Raw genomic sequence first — 20104 nt, 5'->3', positions numbered from 1 at the left:
GGGGAGTCTTGACTAGTGGTTAGAGCCGGGGGGTTGTCTGGGAGCCAGGACTCCCCCCTTGGCTGAGCATGGTCTTTCTGTGCCTCGGTTTACCCGCACCTGTGTGGAAGGGGGAATGATAAAGACCTAGCTGCCTCCAGTGCCCTGATACCATCCCATCCTCCTGCCTGCAGGGGCTGGAATTGGGGGGGGGGGCTCAGCCCCTCCCAGGGCTGAAGAGCAGGATTTGCCCCTCCTGGTGTGGACACATTCCTCTCCCCCCCCTCCCCCCCCGAGAGGGGGCACTGCAGGGCCAAATGCCCTATCCAGGCTGCCACATAGATCAGCTGCAAGCAGGACCCCCACCCCCAGTGATCCCCCTTCGATGGCCTCCAGATCTCTCTTCCCCCCAGCCACTGGGGAAGGGGGGAATCCAGGCCCCCTAGCCCAGCCCCACACCTGCCAGCCAGGGGGAGGCAGGGAATCCCCACGGCGCAGACCCCCTACGGCTTAGGCCAGCCCCATGGGCTCGTGCAGCAGGCAGGCCAGGTAGCAGCAGATGGCCCAGGCTCGCCCCACCTGGCCCTCCATGGCGGGGGGCTGGACCCCGCGCAGGAAGCGGAAGCGCAGGGCCTTGTCGGCCAGGCTGGCCAGGCTGAGCACCTGCCGGCTGGCCTCCCCCTGCCGGGCGCTGAGGGCCACGGGGCCGTCCTGCAGGAAGGGGGGCAGCCCCGGCCCCGCAGCCCCCTCCCCGCCCCGCAGGGCGGCGCTGCAGCAGAAGGCCAGGAAGCCGCTGGGGGCAGCCAGGGCACAGCCCTGCAGGGCGTAGAGCCGCCGGCCCCGGCCCTCGAAGCAGAGCTGGGCGCAGTCCAGCACCACCAGCGGGACGCCCCCGACCCGCAATGCCCGCCGCGGCTCGAAGCGCTCGACGTAGCGCGGGCTGCACCGCACCGGCACCTGCGGGGGGGGGGGGGAATAGTGTCAGGCCCTGCCTGGGGCTCTGGGGCACTCCCCCTGCCTGGGGGGGGACTGTCCCTCCAGGCCACACCCCCTGTCCCTCCAGGCCGCGCCCCCTTCCCAGGTGAGGGGACCACCCCTGTAGGCCACACCCCCAATCCCTCCAGGCCACACCCCCTTCCCAGGTGAGGGGACCACCCCTCCAGGCCACACCCCCTACCCCTCCAGGCCACTCCCCCTTCCCAGGTGAGGGGACCACCCCTGCAGGCCACACCCCCTGCCCCTCCAGGCCACTCCCCCTTTCCAGGGGGAGGGACCACCCCTGCAGGCCACACCCCCTTCCCCTCCAGGCCTCTCCCCTTTCCCATGGAGGGGGGGAACTGTCCCTCCAGGCCACACCCACTGTCCCTTCAGGCCACTCCCCCTTCCCAGTGGGGGAGGGACCGTCCCTCCAGGTCACACCCCCTGCCCCTCCAGGCCACTCCCTCTTCCCAGGTGGCGGGACCAGCCCCTCCAGGCCACACTCCCAGTCCTCCAGGCAACCCCTGCACCTGGGGGTGGGCGGAGCCACCCGTCCAAGCGATGCCCCCTCCCCATGTGAGGGGTGGACCAGTCCCTCCAATCTATCCTGCACAAATTCTCTCCTGCTCCCCTCTAGGGGGCGCCGGCTCCCATCCGGCCCCAGGACAGGGACTGGCTGGCTCGGGGGGGCTGGGAATGGGGCCCGGGGCCTGTCCCCTCCAGGGGGCACTGGCCCCAGGGCAGGGCCTCACCTGGGCCAGCCGGGTCTCCATGAGCTGGGTCCAGCTGAGCCAGTAGCGGGAGGCGGTGGCCTCGGAGAGGTGGAAGCGAAAGGCCAGATCCTGCAGGAGCAGCCCCAGCCGCAGCCGCACCAGCACCAGGAAGAGCTGGTCCTCGGGGCTCAGGGCGCTGGGGGGGCCCGGCTCGGCCCCCCGCTGCGGCTCCCCCTCCCTCAGGAAGGCCAGGAACGTGGCCAGGCGCTGGGCGCTGCCGAAGCCGGTGTAGAACCGCAGCCACTTGCCGTCGTCCCGGACGCTGGCCAGGCAGAACCGGCCTGGCCCGGCCCGGCCCCCCTGCTCCTTCAGCTTGTGGCCCATGTGCAGCACCGTGCTGCGGCTCCGCTCCAGCTCCTCCCGCAGCCCCTGCGTCCGGCTCTCCAGCTGCTCCCGCTCGCACCGCAGGTTCCGGTTCTCCGCCTCCAGCGCCGCGATCCGCTGGCCCAGCTCCGACGCCAGCACCCAGCACTCGCTCTCCGACCTCTCCTGCGGCACGCAGAGCCAGAGACGCGGCTGGGTTCCGGGGGACCCCTCGCCCAGCCCATCTCGGCTGGAGCACAGGGACTGGGTATCCGGGGACTCCTCGCCTGGCGCTGCGATGCGGCTGACTCTGCCCGGCGCTGGGATGCAGCTGACCCTGGGGTGGGGCTGGGTATCCAGTGACCGCTCGCCATGCGCTGGGATGCGGCTGGCTCTGGGGTGGGGCTGGGTATCTGGGGATCCCTCGCCCAGCACTGGGATGCGGCTGACCCTGGGGTGGGGCTGGGTATCTGGGGATCCCTCGCCCGGCGCTGGGATGCGGCTGACTCTGGGGTGGGGTATGGGAAGGGTGCCCCCTGCAATGATGCCCATGCCCCCTCCTTGCAGCACAGCGCCCCCTAGTGCCTCGCCCCTCACCTGCAGCTCCTGGCAGCGCTCCTGGCTGGTGGCCAAGGCCTCCTGCAAACTCTGCAGCAGCTGGCTCTGCCGATGCACCGTCTCCTGCAGCTCCCGCACCATGCGGCCCAGCGCAGCCGGCTCCTGGGGGACGCCGTAGGCCCCATGGTCGTGCTGCACGGCCGGCTGGGTCCCGCCCCGGGGCTGGGCATCGCAGGGGGACACCCCGGCCATCTCCATCAGCTCCGCTGCCAGAACCAGGTCCCCGATGCCAGACGGGGCTTCTGCTGCGGGGACAGAGTGCGGGGTCACTGGGGGAGAGAACCCAGGAGTCCTGGCTCCCAGCCCCCCCGCTCTAACCACTAGACCCCACTCCCCTCCCTGAGCCAGGGGCAAACCCAGGCAACCTGGCTCCCAGCCCCCCCCCCCCCGCTCTAACCACTACACCCCACTCCTCTCCCTGAGCCGGGGGAGAACCCAAGAGTCCTGCCCCTCTGCGGGATGGCACCTTTGTCCTCGGGCGCCTCTGCTGGCAGCCGGCAGCCCAGGCGGATTCTCCTTCTTTGGGGCTCCAGCAGGTTCCTCCGGGTGCCTCTCCGAGCTCTGCCGGGCGCCTCATCCTGCACTTCCTGCTCTGGCCCGTAGTGGGCGCCGGAGACGTCGTTCGGGGAGATCTTGGAAACAAGTAACGTGCCTGGATCATTATTGCTTATTGACAACCATAGCCAAGTCAGCCGGCCGTCGGGTGGCCGTGCTGCGCTCACACAGTAGCCAAGTCAGCCAGCCGTGCCGTGGCCTTAGCGTGACCACAGCAGGAGGGGAGGGGGGTTGGGTACCACAGAAAGGGCGGCTTGACCCCACGCCCTTCCTGCTAAGAATATGGAAATTGCTGATACTCGTATTTTAGCAAAACAGGAATCTGGCCATCAGGGCACAAAGGCACGAACAGGCTACAACCACCCACATCTGGTTAAATTGATGATCAGAAGGAAACCTCGTGCTTGACCTTTAAAAATCGCTTGCTTAGCAAGTTTTCTTTAAGTGACATGTCGTCCTATTACTAACGTATAAATGACGGGGAAGTTTGAGTTAGTTGGACTCTTCGGGAGGGTTTCTTCAGGGACGCTCCCTCCGGACGCTTCTCGGGGTCCCCACCGGCAGACGGTTGGCCGCCGGCAGCCTGCCGCGGTGCCACTCGAGAGCCACGCTCGGCTTCGGTAACTATGGAGGGTTGGGGGTGTTTTACTGACCTGTTGCGGACGTGTGAGAGTGCCTGAGACTAAGTAATGTTTAGCTTTCATTGTTGTCCTGCGTGTGCCAGCCATCGATGGGTCGGACGGCCGTATCTCCCCCGATTTATTTCCTGACACCTCCTCGCACAGAGTAAAAATTACCAAGAGCTTTGGGTTGAAAGAACCCCGGGGAACAACGTGGCTGGGTTCATGATACTCCTTGGGCGGGGATGGAGAAATTGGGGGCGGTGGGGGAAAGATTCACCAAGGGCAAGTCGTGCCTGGCCAACCTGATTGCCTTCTAGGATGAGATAATGGGCTCTGTGGATATGGGGAAAGCAGTGGACGTGATATATCTTGACTTTAACAAAGCTTTTGATATGGTCTCCCACAGTATTCTTGCCGGCAAGTTAAAGAAGTATGGGCTGGATGATTGGACTATAAGGTGGATAGAAAGCTGGCTAGATCGTCGGGCTCAATGGGTAGTGATCAACGGCTCCATGTCTAATTGGCAGCTGGTTTCAAGCAAAGTGCCCCAAGGGCTGGTCCTGGGGCCGGTTTTGTTCAATATCTTCATTAATGATCTGGAGGATGGGATGGATGCACCCTCAGCAAGTTGGCAGATGACACTAAACTGGGAGGAGTGGTAGATACGCTGGAGGGTAGGGATAGGATACAGAGGGACCTAGACAAATTGGAGGATTGGGCCAAAAGAAACCTGATGAGGTTCAACAAGGACAAGTGCAGAGTCCTTCACTTAGAATGGAAGAATCCCAGGCACCGCTACAGGCTGGGGACTGACTGGCTAAGCAGCAGTTCTGCAGAAAAGGACCTGGGGGTTACAGTGGACAAGAAGCTGGACGTGAGCCAGCAGTGTGCCCTTGTTGCCAAGAAGGCCAGCGACATATTGGGCTGCATTAGTAGGAGCATTGCCAGCAGATCGAGGGAAGTGATCATTCCCCTCTATTCGGCACTGGTGAGGCCACATCTGGAGTATTGCATCCAGTTTTGGGCCCCTCGCTACAGAAGGGATATGGACAAATTGGAGAAAGTCCAGCGAAGAGCAATGAAAATGATTAGGTGGCTGGATCACATGACTTATGAGGAGAGGCTGAGGGAACTGGGGTTATTTAGTCTGCAGAGGAGAAGAGTGAGGGGGGATTTGATAGCAGCTTTCAACCACCTGAAGCGGGGGTTCCAAAGAGGATGGAGCTCGGCTGGTCTCAGTGGGGGCAGATGGCAGAACAAGGAGCAATGGTCTCAAGTTGCAGTGGGGGAGGTTTAGGTTGGATATTAGGAAACACTTTTTCACTAGGAGGGTGGTGAAGCACTGGAATGGGTTACCTAGGGAGGTGGTGGAATCTCCTTCCTTAGAGGTTTTTAAGGTCAGGCTTGACAAAGCCCTGGCTGGGATGATTTAGTTGGGTTTGGTCCTGCTTTGAGCAGGGGGTTGGACTAGAACCTCCTGAGGTCCCTTCCAACCCTGAGATTCTGTGATTCTATGGATCAGAGACCCCTGTCCCCGACTGAGGGAGCTGCTCTTCCCCATCCCTCCAGCCCTGAATTTACCCACAATCCCTCATTTCCTCCTACCTCTCCCCCCCCCCGGCCGCCCTTCCCTTTGCAGCCATCCCAGTTGGAACAGGATAACAACCTACTACTGCTGCCAGCTCACAGAGCCAATTCTTCAGGGGCTCTGGGTGGGCATTAGCGGGAGCTGGTCCAGGGCCTGAGGAACCCAACTTCTATTGCAGGCCCTGGCACAGGCCCTGGCAGAGGAGCATCCTCTGGGTCTCCGTGCCTCGGTTTCCCTCTCTATAGGAGGGAATAATGAGCCCCGGCCTCTCACCCAGGGGGTGTCGGGAGGGTACAAACACTGTGAGACGCTCAGGGGGCGGGACAGACAGGTAACAGGCCAGTCCTACCGACCCCTTGTACCCAGGACTCCTGGGTTCCGCTCCCAGGTCCATTTTCTTGCCCAGCACGGAGAGGCGACTGCGGGTCGGGAGTGAGGGGCAGCGGCTGGGCCGGGGGGGGGGGCTGCGGGTCGGGGGGGGGAGTGAGGGGCACCGGAGGGGGCTGCAGGTCGGGAGTGAGGGGCACCGGGGAGGGGCTGTGAGTCAGGGGTGGGGGTCACCGGCCGGGCGGGAGGGCAGCGGATCGGGAGTGAGGGGCACCAGGGGGGGCTGTGAGTCAGGGGTGGGGGGCACCAGCCAGGCCGGGGGGGGTGGCAGGTCGGGAGTGAGGGGCACCAGGGGGGACTGTGAGTCAGGGATGGGGGGCACCAGCCGGGCCAGGGGGGGGTGGCAGGTCAGGAGTGAGGGGCACTGGGGGGCTGCAGGTCGGGAGTGAGGGGCACCAGGGGGGGCTGTGAGTCAGGGGTGGGGGGCACCAGCCAGGCCGGGGGGGGGTGGCAGGTCAGGAGTGAGGGGCACTGGGGGGGCTGTGAGTCAGGGGTGGGGGGCACCGGCCGGGCTGGGGGGAGGCGGCGGGTCGGGAGTGAGGGGCACCGGGGGGGGCTGCAGGTCGGGAGTGAGGGGCACCACCAAGGCTGGTACCTGCAGCGCTGGAGGGGGGCTGGGCTGCAACATTCTGGCCCCTCAGCCTCGCTCTGGATCGAAGATGGCGGCTGATCTGAGCCTGCCCTATTCGGGGCCAGCCGAGGGCGGGGGATGTGCCAGGGACAAAGATGGCGGCGGTCACGTGTGAAGCAGGGGTGGAGCCAAGCTTCCGCCAGAAGCTAGATCTTGGGCGGGGTGAGAGAGAGATGGGAGAAAGGGGGCGGGGTTCATGGCTCTTCCCCTTCCAGAGCCAGGGAGAGAACCCAGGCGTCCTGGCTCCCACCCACCCCCTGCTCTAACCACTAGACCCCACTCCCCTCCCAGAGCCAGGAGAGAACCCAGGAGTCCTGGCTCCCAGCTCCCACTTGCCTGCTCTAACCACTAGACACCACTCCCCTTCAAGACACAGGGATGGAACCCAGGAGTCCTGGCTCCCAGCCCCTCCCCAGCTCTGCCCCGGCAGCTGTCCGGAATGCTGCCCTGGGTGATTCATGCCCTGCGGAGCTCAGGCCACTGTGGGGCAGAGGCTGGGCATCTGCCAGGGAATCAGGAGCTGCTCCCACTGTCTGGGGCTTTGTCATTAGCATCTGTGAAGTAAGTATCCTGACATTGCCTGGTGGGGGGCTGGGAGCCCGGACTCCTGGGTTCTCTCTCCGGCTCTGGAAAGGGAGGGGAGTGGGGTGGTTAGAGCAGGGGGGCTGGGAGCCAGGACTCCTGGGTTCTCTCCTTGGCTCTGGGAGGAGAGTGGGGGTGAGTGGTTAGAGCAGGGGGTCTGAGAACCAGGACTCCTGGGTTCTCTCCTTGGCTCTGGGAGGAGAGTGGGGGTGAGTGGTTAGAGCAGGGGGGCTGAGAGCCAGGACTCCTGGGTTCTCTCCTTGGCTCTGGGAGGGGAGTCGGGGTGAGTGGTTAGAGCAGGGGGTCTGAGAGCCAGGACTCCTGGGTTCTCTCCTTGGCTCTGGGAGGGGAGTCGGGGTGAGTGGTTAGAGCAGGGGGTCTGAGAGCCAGGACTCCTGGGTTCTCTCCTTGGCTCTGGGAGGGGAGTGGGGGTGAGTGGTCAGAGCAGGGGGTCTGAGAGCCAGGACTCCTGGGTTCTCTCCTTGGCTCTGGGAGGGGAGTGGGGGTGAGTGGTCAGAGCAGGGGGTCTGAGAGCCAGGACTCCTGGGTTCTCTCCTTGGCTCTGGGAGGGGAGTGGGGGTGAGTGGTTAAAGCAGGGGGGCTGGGAGCCAGGACTCCTGGGTTCTCTCCTTGGCTCTGGGAGGGGAGTGGGGGTGAGTGGTTAAAGCAGGGGGGCTGGGAGCCAGGACTCCTGGGTTCTCTCCTTGGCTCTGGGAGGGGAGTGGGGGTGAGTGGTTAAAGCAGGGGGGCTGGGAGCCAGGACTCCTGGGTTCTCTCCTTGGCTCTGGGAGGGGAGTGGGGGTGAGTGGTTAAAGCAGGGGGGCTGGGAGCCAGGACTCCTGGGTTCTCTCCTTGGCTCTGGGAGGGGAGTGGGGGTAAGTGGTTAAAGCTCTAACCAAACAGCTGTCAGTGACTCTTTCTGACCCATTCATGCCGTTTTCATCACCTTTCGCTTTGTGGCCAGAATTTGGCACAGGGGCCCCACGAAAGGCCCGGCGGGTTAAACGGGAGCCGACTTTCTCCTGTGTTTTCCCATAACTCCAGTTGCTCGGGGCTCTATGCAAAACACCCCAAACCCTGCCAATTAGCAACCCCACGGATTTCTCTCCAACAGGTGCGCTGGCAGCTTCTCTTCCAAATGGGAACCCAGGCATCCAGGTGGGAGATGCTGCTCACCCACTTATTAGTCTAATCACGGGGCTGCTGGCAGCTGAGCAAGCTCGTTAAGGAGGCGTGTTTTCCTCCCAGCTTTCCTGGCACAGGGCCAGGGGGCCAGGCCCGGCGGCAGGTGATGGGCGCGGGAGGGCAGGAATTGTTAGCAAAACCAGCGATCGGGAGACGGGCTTGGAGAGCCGCAGCATCACTCGTTTTGATCTTTATGTGGGGGTGAGACTGACCCCAGGGACCTGAGATCAGGGGTGGCTCTGAATTGATGCCAGGGGACCTGAGATCAGGGGTGACTGCGGATTGATTCCAGGGAGCTGAGATCAGGGGTGACTCCAGATTGATCCCGGGGAGCTGAGATCAGAACCTGGCCTTCCCTGCCCCCAGCGCAATCAGGGGCGACTCCAGATCCAGCCCAGGGGTGGGTGGCTCTGTCCCAGGGCAGGGGGTGTTTCGCGTTCCCCTGCCACCATGGGGTGCTCGGAGCCAGCCTCCCACACTCGCTCTGTAGGCGGTTCCCAGCCCCAGGGCGCTGGCTCGCCGGCCCGGACCCAGGGGAATCCCGGCATTGCTCCCACAGCCGCTGAGCCAGCCAGGCGCTGCCTCCCGCCCTAGGGCAGGTAAGGGGGGGGGGCTCCCCCTGTGCGCACAGCCCGGCTGGGGATGATGGGGGGGGCCTGGCCCAGGGGGCCCCCAACGGCTCCGGGCTGACTCCGTCCTTTGCTGTGAGCAGCTCCAGGGTCAGGTTCTTCCTTTGCCCACGAGCCCCTTGCCTGGGGCAGCCCCGGTGCCAGCCAACGGGTGCGGAGCAGAGCCAGCCGGGGGCCGAAACGCACACCGGGGGCGGGATGGGGAGAAGGGGTGTGGGAGGGTAGAGGAGTGGGGGGTGGAGGGGTTCCTGTGGGGCTGGGTACAGGAGTGGGGGGGGATGGAGGGAGTGTGGGGGTGGAGGGGTTCCTGTGGGGCTGAGTACAGGAGTGGGAGGGATGGAGGCGGTGTGAGGGGGAGGGGTTCCTGTGGGGCTGGATAGAGGAGTTGGGGGGGATGGAGGGGGTGTGGGGTTGGAGGGATTCCCATGGGGCTGGGTACAGGAGTGGGGGGATGGAGGGGGTGTAGGGATTCCCATGGGGCTGGATAGATGATGGGGGGATGGAGGGGGTATGAGGGAGGAGTGGTTCCCGTGGGGCTGGGAGGTGTGTGTGATTGGAGGGGTTCCTGTGGGGCTGGATAGAGGAGTTGGGGAGGTGAAAGGGGTGTGGGGGTGGAGGGGTTCCTGTGGGGCTGGATAGAGGAGGGGGAGATGGAGGGGGTGGAGGGGTTCCTGTGGGGCTGAGTACAGGAGTTGGGGAGATGGACAGGGTGTGGGATTGGAGGGGTTCCTGTGGGGCTGGATAGAGGAGGGGGGATGGAGGGGGTGAGAGGAAGGAGGGGCTCCCGTGGGGCTGGATAGAGGAGGGGGGATGGAGGGGTGTGAGGGAGCAGGGGCTCCCGTGGGGCTGGATAGAGGAGGGGGGATGGAGGGGTGTGAGGGAGCAGGGGCTCCCGTGGGGCTGCGTGGAGGAGTCGGGGCTGGGTGGCCGGCAGCACCGACACGTGGCAGGCGACGGGCACGGCCGCCCCTCGCCTCAGGCTTGGGTGCAGCTGAGACACTTGGCTCCTGGCTCTGCCTGTGGCCAGCCGAGTGACTCATCTTGCGGGACCTCAGTTTCCCCATCTTTACAACCTCTCAGCCTGCGAGCTGCACAGGGCAGGACGGTCTCCCTGCGTGTGGGCAGCGCCCGGCCCGACGGGGCCCCGCCCTCGGCCCCTGGGCAGCAGCGGGGTCCCGTCCCACCCTCCAGTGGGGTAGTGACGATGTGAACGATGGGAGGAGGAGAAAGGAACCCAGGTGCTGTGATGTCCCTGGCGTTGCCCGTCTCTCAGACACGGCTCACTGGGGACACCACGTTTCCAGCTCCCCCCGGGCTGGAGCAGCAGTAAATAGACTCGGCTTGTTTACTCTGCTGGCTGCAGTTGCGTTCGAATTGCGTAAGACAAGTTGGGAGCAGGGAGCTCTGCCCGGCCTCTCCAACGCTACAAAAACAGATAATCGTTCAGAACATCTCTCTGTTTATAATGCAACATTAAAATACAGGCACATGTGCGCACGCGATGTTATGGGCCCTGATAGTTACCATGAATCACTTTAATCCTGATGGGTGTAATCTGTTGGGTTAGCTAGGAGCAATTAAGCTGCTGGTATGTTAATGAGAGTGGGAAATGACAGAAGCCACCACCCAAGGCATGGAGCCAAAAGGCAAGGCCTGTGCTAAAACAACAAAAAGCTAACCCAGGGAGATGAAGAGGGGTTTCCCCAGGATGCTAGAACACGAATAGAGGATATTTGGTTTCTACTCCTGCCTCTGCACCTAGGCAGCTCCAAGTCATGTTGATCGCTCTAAGCCTCATCTTCAACATGAGGATAACGTTCCTGACCCCATCTGTTTACACATGTCATGGGGGTGGCTTAGCCAGAGACGCAGCGGCCCTGGAAGAAAGCAGGGAGACAAAGCTGTTTGGGGCACAGGACTGTCTGAACGCAGGCCTGGATTTCTGAACAAGGAACCTGCCTGCTGCTGCTTCATCCTAGTGCATTCAGGGAACGAGGCCTTTGCATCCATTCTTGGTCACCCCAGATCACACAGGACTCCTACCAACCGGTTCTCCTCCATCCGGTCGGACATCGACGGACCGCACCAGCTGAATCGGGCAGCAACATCAGTCAGTAGCTTTGGGCACTGGCGGAGGATGAGCCATCATCAGTTATTCATCCCACTGTCCCTCGCTGGCTGGATTCCAGCCTTGGCGTGGAACAGCAGCTGGGCAAAACTTTCCAGATGAAATTGTTTGCCGGCTTGGGGTGACTGAGACCTTGCACCAACTTGCAGCGATTTCGACACATTTTTTTTGATCAGGGGAAAAACGATTTGGGAAGAGTCAAACGGTTTGATTTTTAGGGGCAGGGGATTCACGCTGCTTTGCTGCTAGGAACTTCCACCCATTTTATATGATCGTTTTAAAGGCAAAAGTGTATTTGAAACCCCACTTGCCACTGGCCTGAAATGAAAATGCCCCCAGACGTCGGATTTGCCGAAAACTCTAAAACAGGACCAAAAAAATCCAGCTTTTGCCCCATGTGTAAGTTCATCAATTCTAAAGCCAGGTGGGACCCTGGTCTGCCCTCCTGTCCAGCACCAGCCAGAGAACGGCCCTGCACTAACAGAGCAGATCTGTTCGAAAACTTTGATTTTAAAGGTGAATTGTCCCCCGGTTTGTTACTGTGACCGTTCCAAACGTAGGCCTCATTCCCAGGCTGAATGTGTCTCAACTTCCCGCCGTTGGAGGGTGTTTGACCTTTTGTTAGACTGAAGAGCCCGTTATGAAATAGCCGTTCCCCACAGATCGACTGGGATCAAATCAGCCCTGAACCTCTTCATCAAGCTAAAGAGACTGAGTCCCGGAGTCTCTCCCTCTCAGGCGGGTTTTCTCACCCTTGAGCCGTTCTCCTGGCTCTTCTCTGGCCCCCCTCTGATCACCGTCCTTCCCGAATGGCGTGCACCAGAGCTAGACGCAGGCTCCCAGCAGCGGTTGCACCAAATCCAGAGGTCAAACGGCCTCTGCTCCGTCTTAAGATTCCCCTGTTTATGTGCCCCAGCCTCGCACGGGGAGCTCACATTCAGCCGAATACCCGCCATGCCCTCCCAGGTTTCTGCAGGGTCCCGGCTTCCCACGAGAGATTCCCCCGGCCTGGCAGCACGGCCAGCGTCCTTTATTCCCGGGTGGCTACGGTGACGTTTAGCCCTGGATTTGTGACCTTTCTCTACGGGGAACCTCCTGAGCATCCGAGGTTCATATGTCTCCCCCACAAGAAACCAAGGCCACCATCCACCCCTCGACTTCCCGCAGAACCGTGGATAAAGTTTGGGTGCTTTGCCCTTGTCTCCCTGGCCTGGTCGCAGTGGCTCTAAAAGAACCCGTAGCTGCAGGCCAGGCCCAGGTGGGATGCTCTATATTAAAGACACCCCTTGGATTGGCAGGACAGGGCTTCATCTGAGGCTGGCTCCCCCGAGCCCCGACCTTCCAGCCTCCCCGCTTCCTGCTCCAAGCGCCAGGCAAGTTTCACCATCGACACAGAGTGACCTGCATGTTCCACACCCAGCCGACCAGAACAAGCCACTCCACCCCCGGGCGAGGCAGAGGGAACAGGCAGTTTGCGACAGATCTATCGTCCCATTGCGGCCGGCAGGAGAGGAAGGCTCGGGGCACCGCAGTGAGAGGCGTGGGAATGGCCTAGATTGTGGCTGCTGTAAATTGAAAAGCCTCGACACCCGGCCACGTGAGGCTGGAAGTGGCCTCGAGGGGGCATTCGGCCCAGGCCCCTGCGCCGAGGCAGGAACAAATCCACCTAGATGGTCCCTGGCAGGGTTTGTCCGATGTGGTCTTGCAAACGCCCGCGGATGGGGAGCCCGCAGCTGTCCCGGGGAGCCGGGTCCATAGCTGAATTCTCCTTCCCGGTCGAACGTTTCCCCTGATTGCTCACCGGGATCTCGGTCGCCGGAAACTCACTGACCGATCCCCAGCCTCCTTCAGCCCAGTTCTTCCGCCTTTTCCCCATTGGCTGGATTTTCTAATCCTCCCACCCGTTCGGCTCCTCTCCTCCGGACTCTCTCCAAATGTGGCCGCATCTCTCTGAAAGTGCGGTGCCCGAAACGGAGCTTCCCCCCTTACCCGGGGAAACAAGCCCCTCCCATGGCTCACCCCCGACCCTCCCGCTCACAGGGCACAAATGATCCAGTTTGTGATCCCACTAGACACACACACACACACCCCTGTGCGCTGTTTTGTGGCACCCCTGCCTAGCCAGCTATTCCCCCCCCACCCCGGGCAGCTGATTTTTTCCTTCCCACGTGCCATTCTCTGTGCTGGTCCTTCTCGCTGGTTTCAGCCCCGTTCGCCAGTTTCTCAGACCCCTCCCAGGCTGGGCCCGTCCACAGTATCCCAGGCAGGGCGGGAAGGAAGCCTCGATTTCGCACGCGATGGCCGTAACCCTGGAAATTCACCGAGAGGCCAAGTCGGGAAAACGCTGCTCGCGCACGATCAGACTTTCACTGGGTCTCTTCCCGCGGGTGCTGTGTGGGAGAGCAATGGGCTCAGGCTCTCAGCAAACTCCGGGTGTCTGCCCTCATTGGATAATTAGTGACTAATTGACCGATTTTTCCCCTCCTCCGCCACCCTAGGTCCGCGCTGCTGTGAACGTGGAAATTGGCGCAAAGCTCAAGAAAGGCGTTAAAGTGAAGGCCGGGGTTGTGATCCGAATCTGCTGGCCTGGGGCCTGGCGCTGAGCGTTGGATCCGCTCCGGCAGCCAGCGCAGGCGCCCCTGGGGGGGACGAGCAGCCGAGGGGAACGGAGCCGGGATCCCAACGCGGGAGATTCAACCCGGCTCATGGGCTGAGGCTGGAGCAGCCTCATGAATTGCTGGGCGGCCTGGCCACCACTGTGGGAGTGTGTGTGTGTGGGGGCGGGGGCGGTGTCATGTGACGCACGCCATGGGCATGGCTCAAACACACACACACACACACACACAGAGCAGGTCCCAGCCCCTCCAGCAGGGGGCAGCGCGTGCGCACACACACAGGCCCAACCCCTCCAGCAGGGGGCGGCGGAGATTGTTACCAGATTTGCCCATTACTTTGGCTCATTTATTCGGGTTCCTTTTCTGGGGAAGGGGATTCTGTAATTCTATCAATGTGCTGCTTGTGTCCCTTGTATTTTCATATGGAGTCTACTCCTCCCTTCGGCACGTCCCCTCCCAGTGGAGCTGTCCTGCCGGGCTTAGGTTCCCTAGGGCTGGGTTTTTCCAGCCCCAGACCCGGATGAGCACACACCGACCCACACATACATTAACAGAGCAAGGCTGAGCGGACCGGGTCAATCAGCACTGTCAAGCTGACCCCTTCTATGTCCCTGGACTCTCTGGGCTGGATGAAGCAGCACTTTCAAGCTGACTCTCCTTATCTGCCCCTGGGCTCCATGGACTGGGTCACGCAGCACTTTCAAGCTGTTATCCTCATGCGTCCCAGATTCAGCATGTCCCTATCCCCACTCTCACAGCACAACTGCACTGGCAGTAACCTGCTTGATGAGCAAACCCCACAGCATTCTGGGCGCCGCAGGGAGCTTTAGCTTAGGTGAAAGCAGCGTTGCTGCAGAGTGAACGGAGGAAGCTAAAAACACAAAAGAGTAAAGTTCAGCAAGAGAGAGAGAGAAGCAACCAACTTCACCATACAAGTTATCGATTGAATACTAGTGATAACTACGTTAGGACCAGACTTCAAAGAGAAACTGCTGAGCTCCAGTTCATCTGCAAATTTAACACCATCAGCTCAGGACTAAACAAAGACTGTGAATGGCTTGCCAATTACAGAACCAGTTTCTCCTCCCTTGGTTTTCACACCTCAGCTGCTGGAACAGGGCCTCATCCTCCCTGATTGATCTAACCTCGTTATCTCTAGCTTGCTTCTTGCTTGCTTATATATACACACCTGCCCCTGGACATTTCCACTACATGCATCCGAAGAAGTGGGTATTCACCCACGAAAGCTCATGCTGCAAAACGTCTGTTAGTCTATAAGGTGCCACAGGATTCTTTGCTGCTTCTACACAAGGAGCCTAAACCAACATAACCTACACTATTAAAGGTTAATACCTACGGTAGAAAGGAAATCAGAGAGAGAGAGAGAGAGGAAAGGGTGGGGGGTGGTGTCTCACCCATTCCATGAGGCTTGAACTGGTCGAGGTTCCCAGGTGATGGTGGGAGCTGAGGGTCCTGAGGGCTGGAGACAGGCAGAGTCCCCAGCACAATCAGTCCGGGGAAGATGGAGTCCCAGTGGAACTGATGCCTAGTTCGGATCTAAGCATCAGAGCCCTGACTGGAGGGTGAGCAGGGATTTTTGTAGAGAAAATACAATGGTTGAAGGGAGAACACTAGATTTGTTTATAGGTAAGGCTGATAACTCAAGGGTTTTCTTTAGGCCAGACAATAGGAGCTGGTCACTCTTGGCTATGGGTGGTGGTTTCTTCCAGGGAGCTCACAATGCAACTAGGCAGCTTCAGCATTTGGGTATCAGTTAAGGATTCATTACTAGAATTGGTCTGATAATTGCTGAGCTGGGTGTGTGCAGGCCTGGGTGCATTAGCATCGGGAGCAGAGATTCCCATGATGCAGTGCGTCCCTGCTCTTTCTGGTCCCAGAGTTCAGTGCGGGTCTCTGTTCTCCATTCTGTATGTAAATGGCAATGGCTTCCTGCCCCATCTCTCATGCAGCTGAGGCCAGGGGAGTTGTCTCTGCTCTCCATTCTCTATGCTAATGGGGATGTCTTAATCTTGTCACCCTTGTCAGGACGGGTCTAGGTGTGTCTCCCAACACCCTTCCCTGCTCTCTGCAAGTTTTTTTTTTCTTCCTCTGATGGGTTTTGGTTTAAGCAGAGGCTGAGGGGTGGGGGTGTCTTTCATGAGTCAGGTGGATACTGCACCCTGGTTCCTCAAGAACACAGAGGTATCTGGTATCAAGATACACACACACACACACACACACAGAGCAGGGCCCAACCCCTCCAGCAGGGGGCGACACATACACGCACACATACACACACACACAGCAGGGCCCTGCCTCTCCAGCAGGGGGCGCCAAGGAGACAGACAGACAGACACACACACACACACACAGAGCAGGGCCCAACCCCTCCAGCAGGGGGCGACACATACACACACAGCAGGGCCCTGCCTCTCCAGCAGGGGGCACCAAGGAGAGAGAGAGAGAGACACACACACACACACACACACACAGAGCAGGGCCCTGCCTCTCCAGCAGGGACACACACACACACACACTGCGGGGTAACTCCGAGGGCTCCCGCTGTCTCTAATGACCCTCGTGTCTCTCCCGTTCCCAGCCCCAGGATGTTCAAGGAATATTTCCAGTACAAGGGGATCAGCTTCCCCCGGCTGATCTACTCGGAGCGGGGGCTGCGGGAGGTGGAGAACGAATTCCAAGTCCGGGACGACGACGTCTTTAACGTCACCTACCAGAAATCAGGTACCGGGGGCCCCCGGAGCCAGGGCTAGAGCCCTGGGAGTGGGGACTAGTGGTTAGAGCGGGGGGGGGGGCTGGGAGCCAGGATTCCTGGGTTCTCTCCCCCGCTCTGGGTGGGGGCTGGGGATTCTAAGGACCACGCAGCACTGGGTGGGTTCGGTTCCCCGTAGCAACAGTCACCACAGCGAGGCTGTCGCCATAGGGACCGTCTGGATGCTGGAGATCCTGAGCCTCATCCACAGCAACGGGGACCCCAGCCGGTGCCGCACGGTCCCTAACTGGGACCGGGGGCCCTGGTATGAGACCGTCCTGGGCCTGCAGACCGCACGGAGCAACCAGTCGCCCCGGCTCATCAGCTCCCACCTGCCCATCCAGCTCTTCGCCAAGTCCTTCTTCCAGTCCAAGGCCAAGGTGCGGTCCGGGGGAGGTGTAAGGCAGAGCCTCGGCTCTCGGGTAAAATACAAGTCAGTTTCTAGCCCCTGAGGATGGGGAGAAAAGCCCCAAAATGCGACTCTGCCAGAGTTTGCTGAGAGCCTGAGCCCATTGCTCTCTCCCAGCACGTACCCTTGGGGGCCAGCCCCCCACTCCAGCCCCTCCCCCAGCACGTACCCCAGAGGCCCTGCCCCCCACTCCAACCCCTCCCCCAGCACGTACCCTTGGGGGCCAGCCCCCCACTCTAGCCCCTCCCCCAGCACGTAACCTTGGGGGCCCAGCCCCCCACTCCAGCCCCTCCCCCAGCACGTACCCCAGAGGCCCTGCCCCCCGCTCACCCAGGGCCGCCCAGAGGGGGGGGCAAAGGGGGCAATTTGCCCCGGGCCCCGGGCTCCGCAGGGGCCCCCAAGAGAAGAGCGGAGGCTCCCGCCTCCGCCCCTCTCCTGGAGCCTCAGCGTCTCCGGCGGGCCCCTGAGCCCCGCCCCGCGATGCGTGGTGAGGGGGCGGGGCTGGGAGCTCCAACGTGGCCTGAGCCCCACCCCGCTCAGAGCGCCGTGGGGAGGGGGCGGGGCAGCTGCCTCCGCTCGGCGTGGAGCTCACAGCCCCGCCCCCTCACCACGCGGCTCTGAGCGGGACGGAGCTCAGGCCCCGCCGGAGACGCGCTCGGTAAGAGGCCGGGGCCGGGACCGGGGGCGGGGGGGGGGGGGGAGTGGGACCCGCCGGGGGCGGGGCCGGGACCGGGGGAGTGGGACCCGCCGGGGGCGGGGCCGGGACCGGGGGAGTGGGACCCGCCGCCGAAGCGCAGCCCGGTCTTCGGCGGCGGGGGGCCCCTTCTGTTCCGGGACCCGCCGCCTAAGGGCCCGGAAGGCCCGCGGCGGGGACCCCCCTCCGCCACCGAATTACCGCCGATAATTACCGCGGTAATTCGGCGGTGGGGGGCTCCCGCCGCGGGTCTTCGGGGCACTTTGGCGGCGGGTCCCGGAACGGAAGGGTCCCCCGCCGCCGAAGACCCCGGGCCCCCGGAATCCTCTGGGCGCCCCTGCACTCACCCCGCGTGTCCCCCCCCAGGTGCTGTACACGGTGCGGAACCCCAAGGACGTCTTCGTCTCCCTCTACCACTTCGCCCAGATCTTCCGCCCCTACAAGGAGCCGGGGCAGCTGGACCAGTTCCTGGAGCAGTTCCTGGAGGGGGACGGTAAGTGCCATGCGGCGGGGGGTGGGGTGGGGGGCTGGGCCTCCTCCGAGATCCCCCATAACCCCCCCCCTTTGCACTTGCAGTGCCCTTCGGCTCCTGGTTCGACCACGTTAAGGGCTGGATGGGCCTGCGGGGCCAGGAGAACTTCTTCTGGATCAGCTACGAGGAGCTGCAGCAGGTGGGGGAGCCCAGCAACGGGGGGGAGGGGCTGGGGGGGGCCGAGGATGGAACGGAGGAGTCTGGGGGGGCCTGGGAGGGAGGGGAGAGGGGGGAGGAAGAGGGGAGGGGCTGGAGTAGCCCTAGACGGAGAGGATGTGAGGGGCGGTTCCCTGACGGGCAGAGGGTTGGGGGCTGGGGGAGACGGCGCTCACTGTTACCCCCCCTGCGGTTACCCCACCCCACCAGCTGGGGGTGCTGCCTCCCCCGCCACCCTGTAGCCACAGACATGGGGGGCCTGTGGGTCAGCTCCCCCTGGAGCAGAAATCAGGGGCTCTGGGTCTGGCCTCAGCACAGGCCCGGTGCCCCCTGCCCCGGCCGCGAGGCGCCCGCCCAGACACGTCCTCGGCCAGGCTGAGGGCTGAGCCGCATCCCCAAACTGAGCCTGGTGGGGCTTGGAGACGGGAGGGTCCTGGGAGCTCGTGCCAGGAGGGGGATCACAAAACGCAGCAGCGACACAGGGCCCCACCCCCCACGAGAGTGCGAGTGACCAAGCCCCAGGTGCTGGCCCACATGGGGTCCTGCTTCATTTCGCCACCCGGGCACAGAGTCGCCGAGGTCGGGGCCCCGTCGGGCCGGGCGCTGCCCAGACCCAGAGTCGCTGAGGTCGGGACCCCATTGGGCCGGGCCCCACCCAGACCCAGAGTCGCCGAGATCGGGGCCCCGTCGGGCCGGGCCCCACCCAGACCCAGAGTCGCCGAGATCGGGGCCCCGTCGGGCCGGGCGCCGCCCAGACACAGAGTCACTGGGATCGGGGGCCTCGGGCACTGCCAGGACACACAATAAGAGACAGTCCCTGTCTCTGCGAGCTCCAAGTGTAAATAGACAGGGGATGAGAGGGTAAACTGAGGCACAGCAGAAGGCCCGTGACTTGTCCAGGGTCACTCAGCGGTTCAGTGGCAGAGCCGAGCCGTGACCCCAGGATTCCTCCAGTCCATCTCCGGGCTCTTCCATCCCAGCCAGGACTCCGGGGTCCCATCTCCAAGCCATGCCAGGGGCCCCCGTCCCTGCTTCTGTCTCCCACGGGGCCAGCCCGAGGCAAGGTGGGGAGGTCCCTTTGGCCGGGGAGTCCCCATGAGTTAGATCTGCCCCGTTCTGATGTTCTCCAGCGCGGGCCGGGGCCTCCCTGCCTCAGTTTCCCCAAACCTAGCGCACCCCGGGGGGGAGGCCTTGCCACTGATCCCTCCCCTCCTCCCCCCAGGACCTGCGGGGCAGCGTGGAGCGGATCTGCCGGTTCCTGGGCAAGCAGCTGGACGCGCGGGCGCTGGACGGGGTGGTGGCGAACGCCTCCTTCCAGGCCATGAAGCAGAACAAGATGAGCAACTTCAACCTGGCCCCCAGGTTCCTCCTGGACCAGACCCAGAGCTCGTTCCTGCGGAAAGGTGAGGCTGGGCTGGGCTGGCGGGGGGGGAGGCTATGGGAGAAGAATGGGGCCCCATAAGCTGAGTCCTGGATGAGAAGAGACGTAGACCCTGGCTCAGCTCAGCATGACGGGGCTGCGGGTCGGGAGTGAGGGGCACCGGCAGAGCTGGGGGGGAGCCCTGGGCTGGCAGGGGCTGCGGGTCGGGAGTGAGGGGCACCAGCAGAGCTGTGGGGGAGCCCAGGGCTGGGATAGTGTGTGTGTGGGGGGGTGATGGGGGGGCCACCCCCATAATGCTCTCTGCTCTTTCTCTGTTGCAGGGATTGCCGGGGACTGGAAGAACCAGCTCACTACGGCCCAGAGTGAGAATTTCGACCGGGTTTACCGGGAGCAGATGCAGGGGCTGGATCTGAGCTTCCCCTGGGATGAGCCGAGCTCCCAGCCCTCCCCGCCCCCCACACCGGGCGGCAGCTGAGACAGAAGGGAGTGCGGTGCACTGGTTAGAGCAGGGGGGCTGGGAGCCAGGACTCCTGGGTTCTCTCCCAGCTCTGGCAGGGCCGTGGGGGCCAGTGGTCAGAGCGGGGGGAG

The 20104-nt window shown here is 62.7% G+C and overlaps 2 protein-coding genes across 4 annotated transcripts; one reads left to right on the top strand and one right to left on the bottom strand.

The window, feature by feature from the left end:
• Positions 1–411: 411 nt before the first annotated feature.
• On the bottom strand, positions 412–6527 carry LOC123350091. Its single transcript, XM_044988457.1, has 5 exons — positions 6400–6527; positions 3118–3283; positions 2631–2896; positions 1710–2219; positions 412–936 (listed from the first exon to the last, which is right to left on the bottom strand). Exons 1-5 carry the CDS (start codon positions 6430–6432, stop codon positions 490–492), a joined length of 1422 nt encoding a protein of 473 aa, XP_044844392.1. The 5' UTR covers positions 6433–6527; the 3' UTR covers positions 412–489.
• Positions 3323–20104, top strand: LOC123350101 (sulfotransferase 2B1-like). Of its 3 annotated transcripts, none has more exons than XM_044988482.1 (7): positions 3323–3826; positions 16174–16316; positions 16516–16724; positions 17814–17940; positions 18024–18118; positions 19358–19538; positions 19837–20104. In XM_044988482.1, exons 1-7 carry the CDS (start codon positions 3681–3683, stop codon positions 19989–19991), a joined length of 1056 nt encoding a protein of 351 aa, XP_044844417.1. In that variant the 5' UTR covers positions 3323–3680; the 3' UTR covers positions 19992–20104. The 3 variants fall into 3 exon arrangements, with proteins under 3 accessions (XP_044844417.1, XP_044844419.1, XP_044844418.1); XM_044988484.1 differs by lacking the exon at positions 3323–3826 and adding an exon at positions 8092–8305; XM_044988483.1 differs by lacking the exon at positions 3323–3826 and adding an exon at positions 8759–8801.

Source organism: Mauremys mutica, chromosome 15 (genome assembly GCF_020497125.1).
Source record: "Mauremys mutica isolate MM-2020 ecotype Southern chromosome 15, ASM2049712v1, whole genome shotgun sequence".
Taxonomy (NCBI): domain Eukaryota; kingdom Metazoa; phylum Chordata; order Testudines; family Geoemydidae; genus Mauremys; species Mauremys mutica.
The sequence above is the reverse complement of the archived record's forward strand: the minus strand, read 5'-3'. Positions and strand labels throughout refer to the sequence as shown.

Coding starts and splice junctions, on each gene's coding strand:
- LOC123350101 (XM_044988482.1), top strand. CDS start 3,681: ATGACGGGGAAGTTTGAGTTAGTTGGACTCTTCGGGAGGGTTTCTTCA. Junction 16,725..17,813: donor TCTTCCAGTCCAAGGCCAAG/GTGCGGTCCGGG, acceptor GTCCCCCCCCAG/GTGCTGTACACGGTGCGGAA. Junction 19,539..19,836: donor GAGCTCGTTCCTGCGGAAAG/GTGAGGCTGGGC, acceptor TCTCTGTTGCAG/GGATTGCCGGGGACTGGAAG.
- LOC123350091 (XM_044988457.1), bottom strand. CDS start 6,432: ATGTTGCAGCCCAGCCCCCCTCCAGCGCTGCAG. Junction 2,897..3,117: donor AGAGGCGCCCGAGGACAAAG/GTGCCATCCCGC, acceptor CTGTCCCCGCAG/CAGAAGCCCCGTCTGGCATC. Junction 2,220..2,630: donor AGCGCTGCCAGGAGCTGCAG/GTGAGGGGCGAG, acceptor TGCGTGCCGCAG/GAGAGGTCGGAGAGCGAGTG.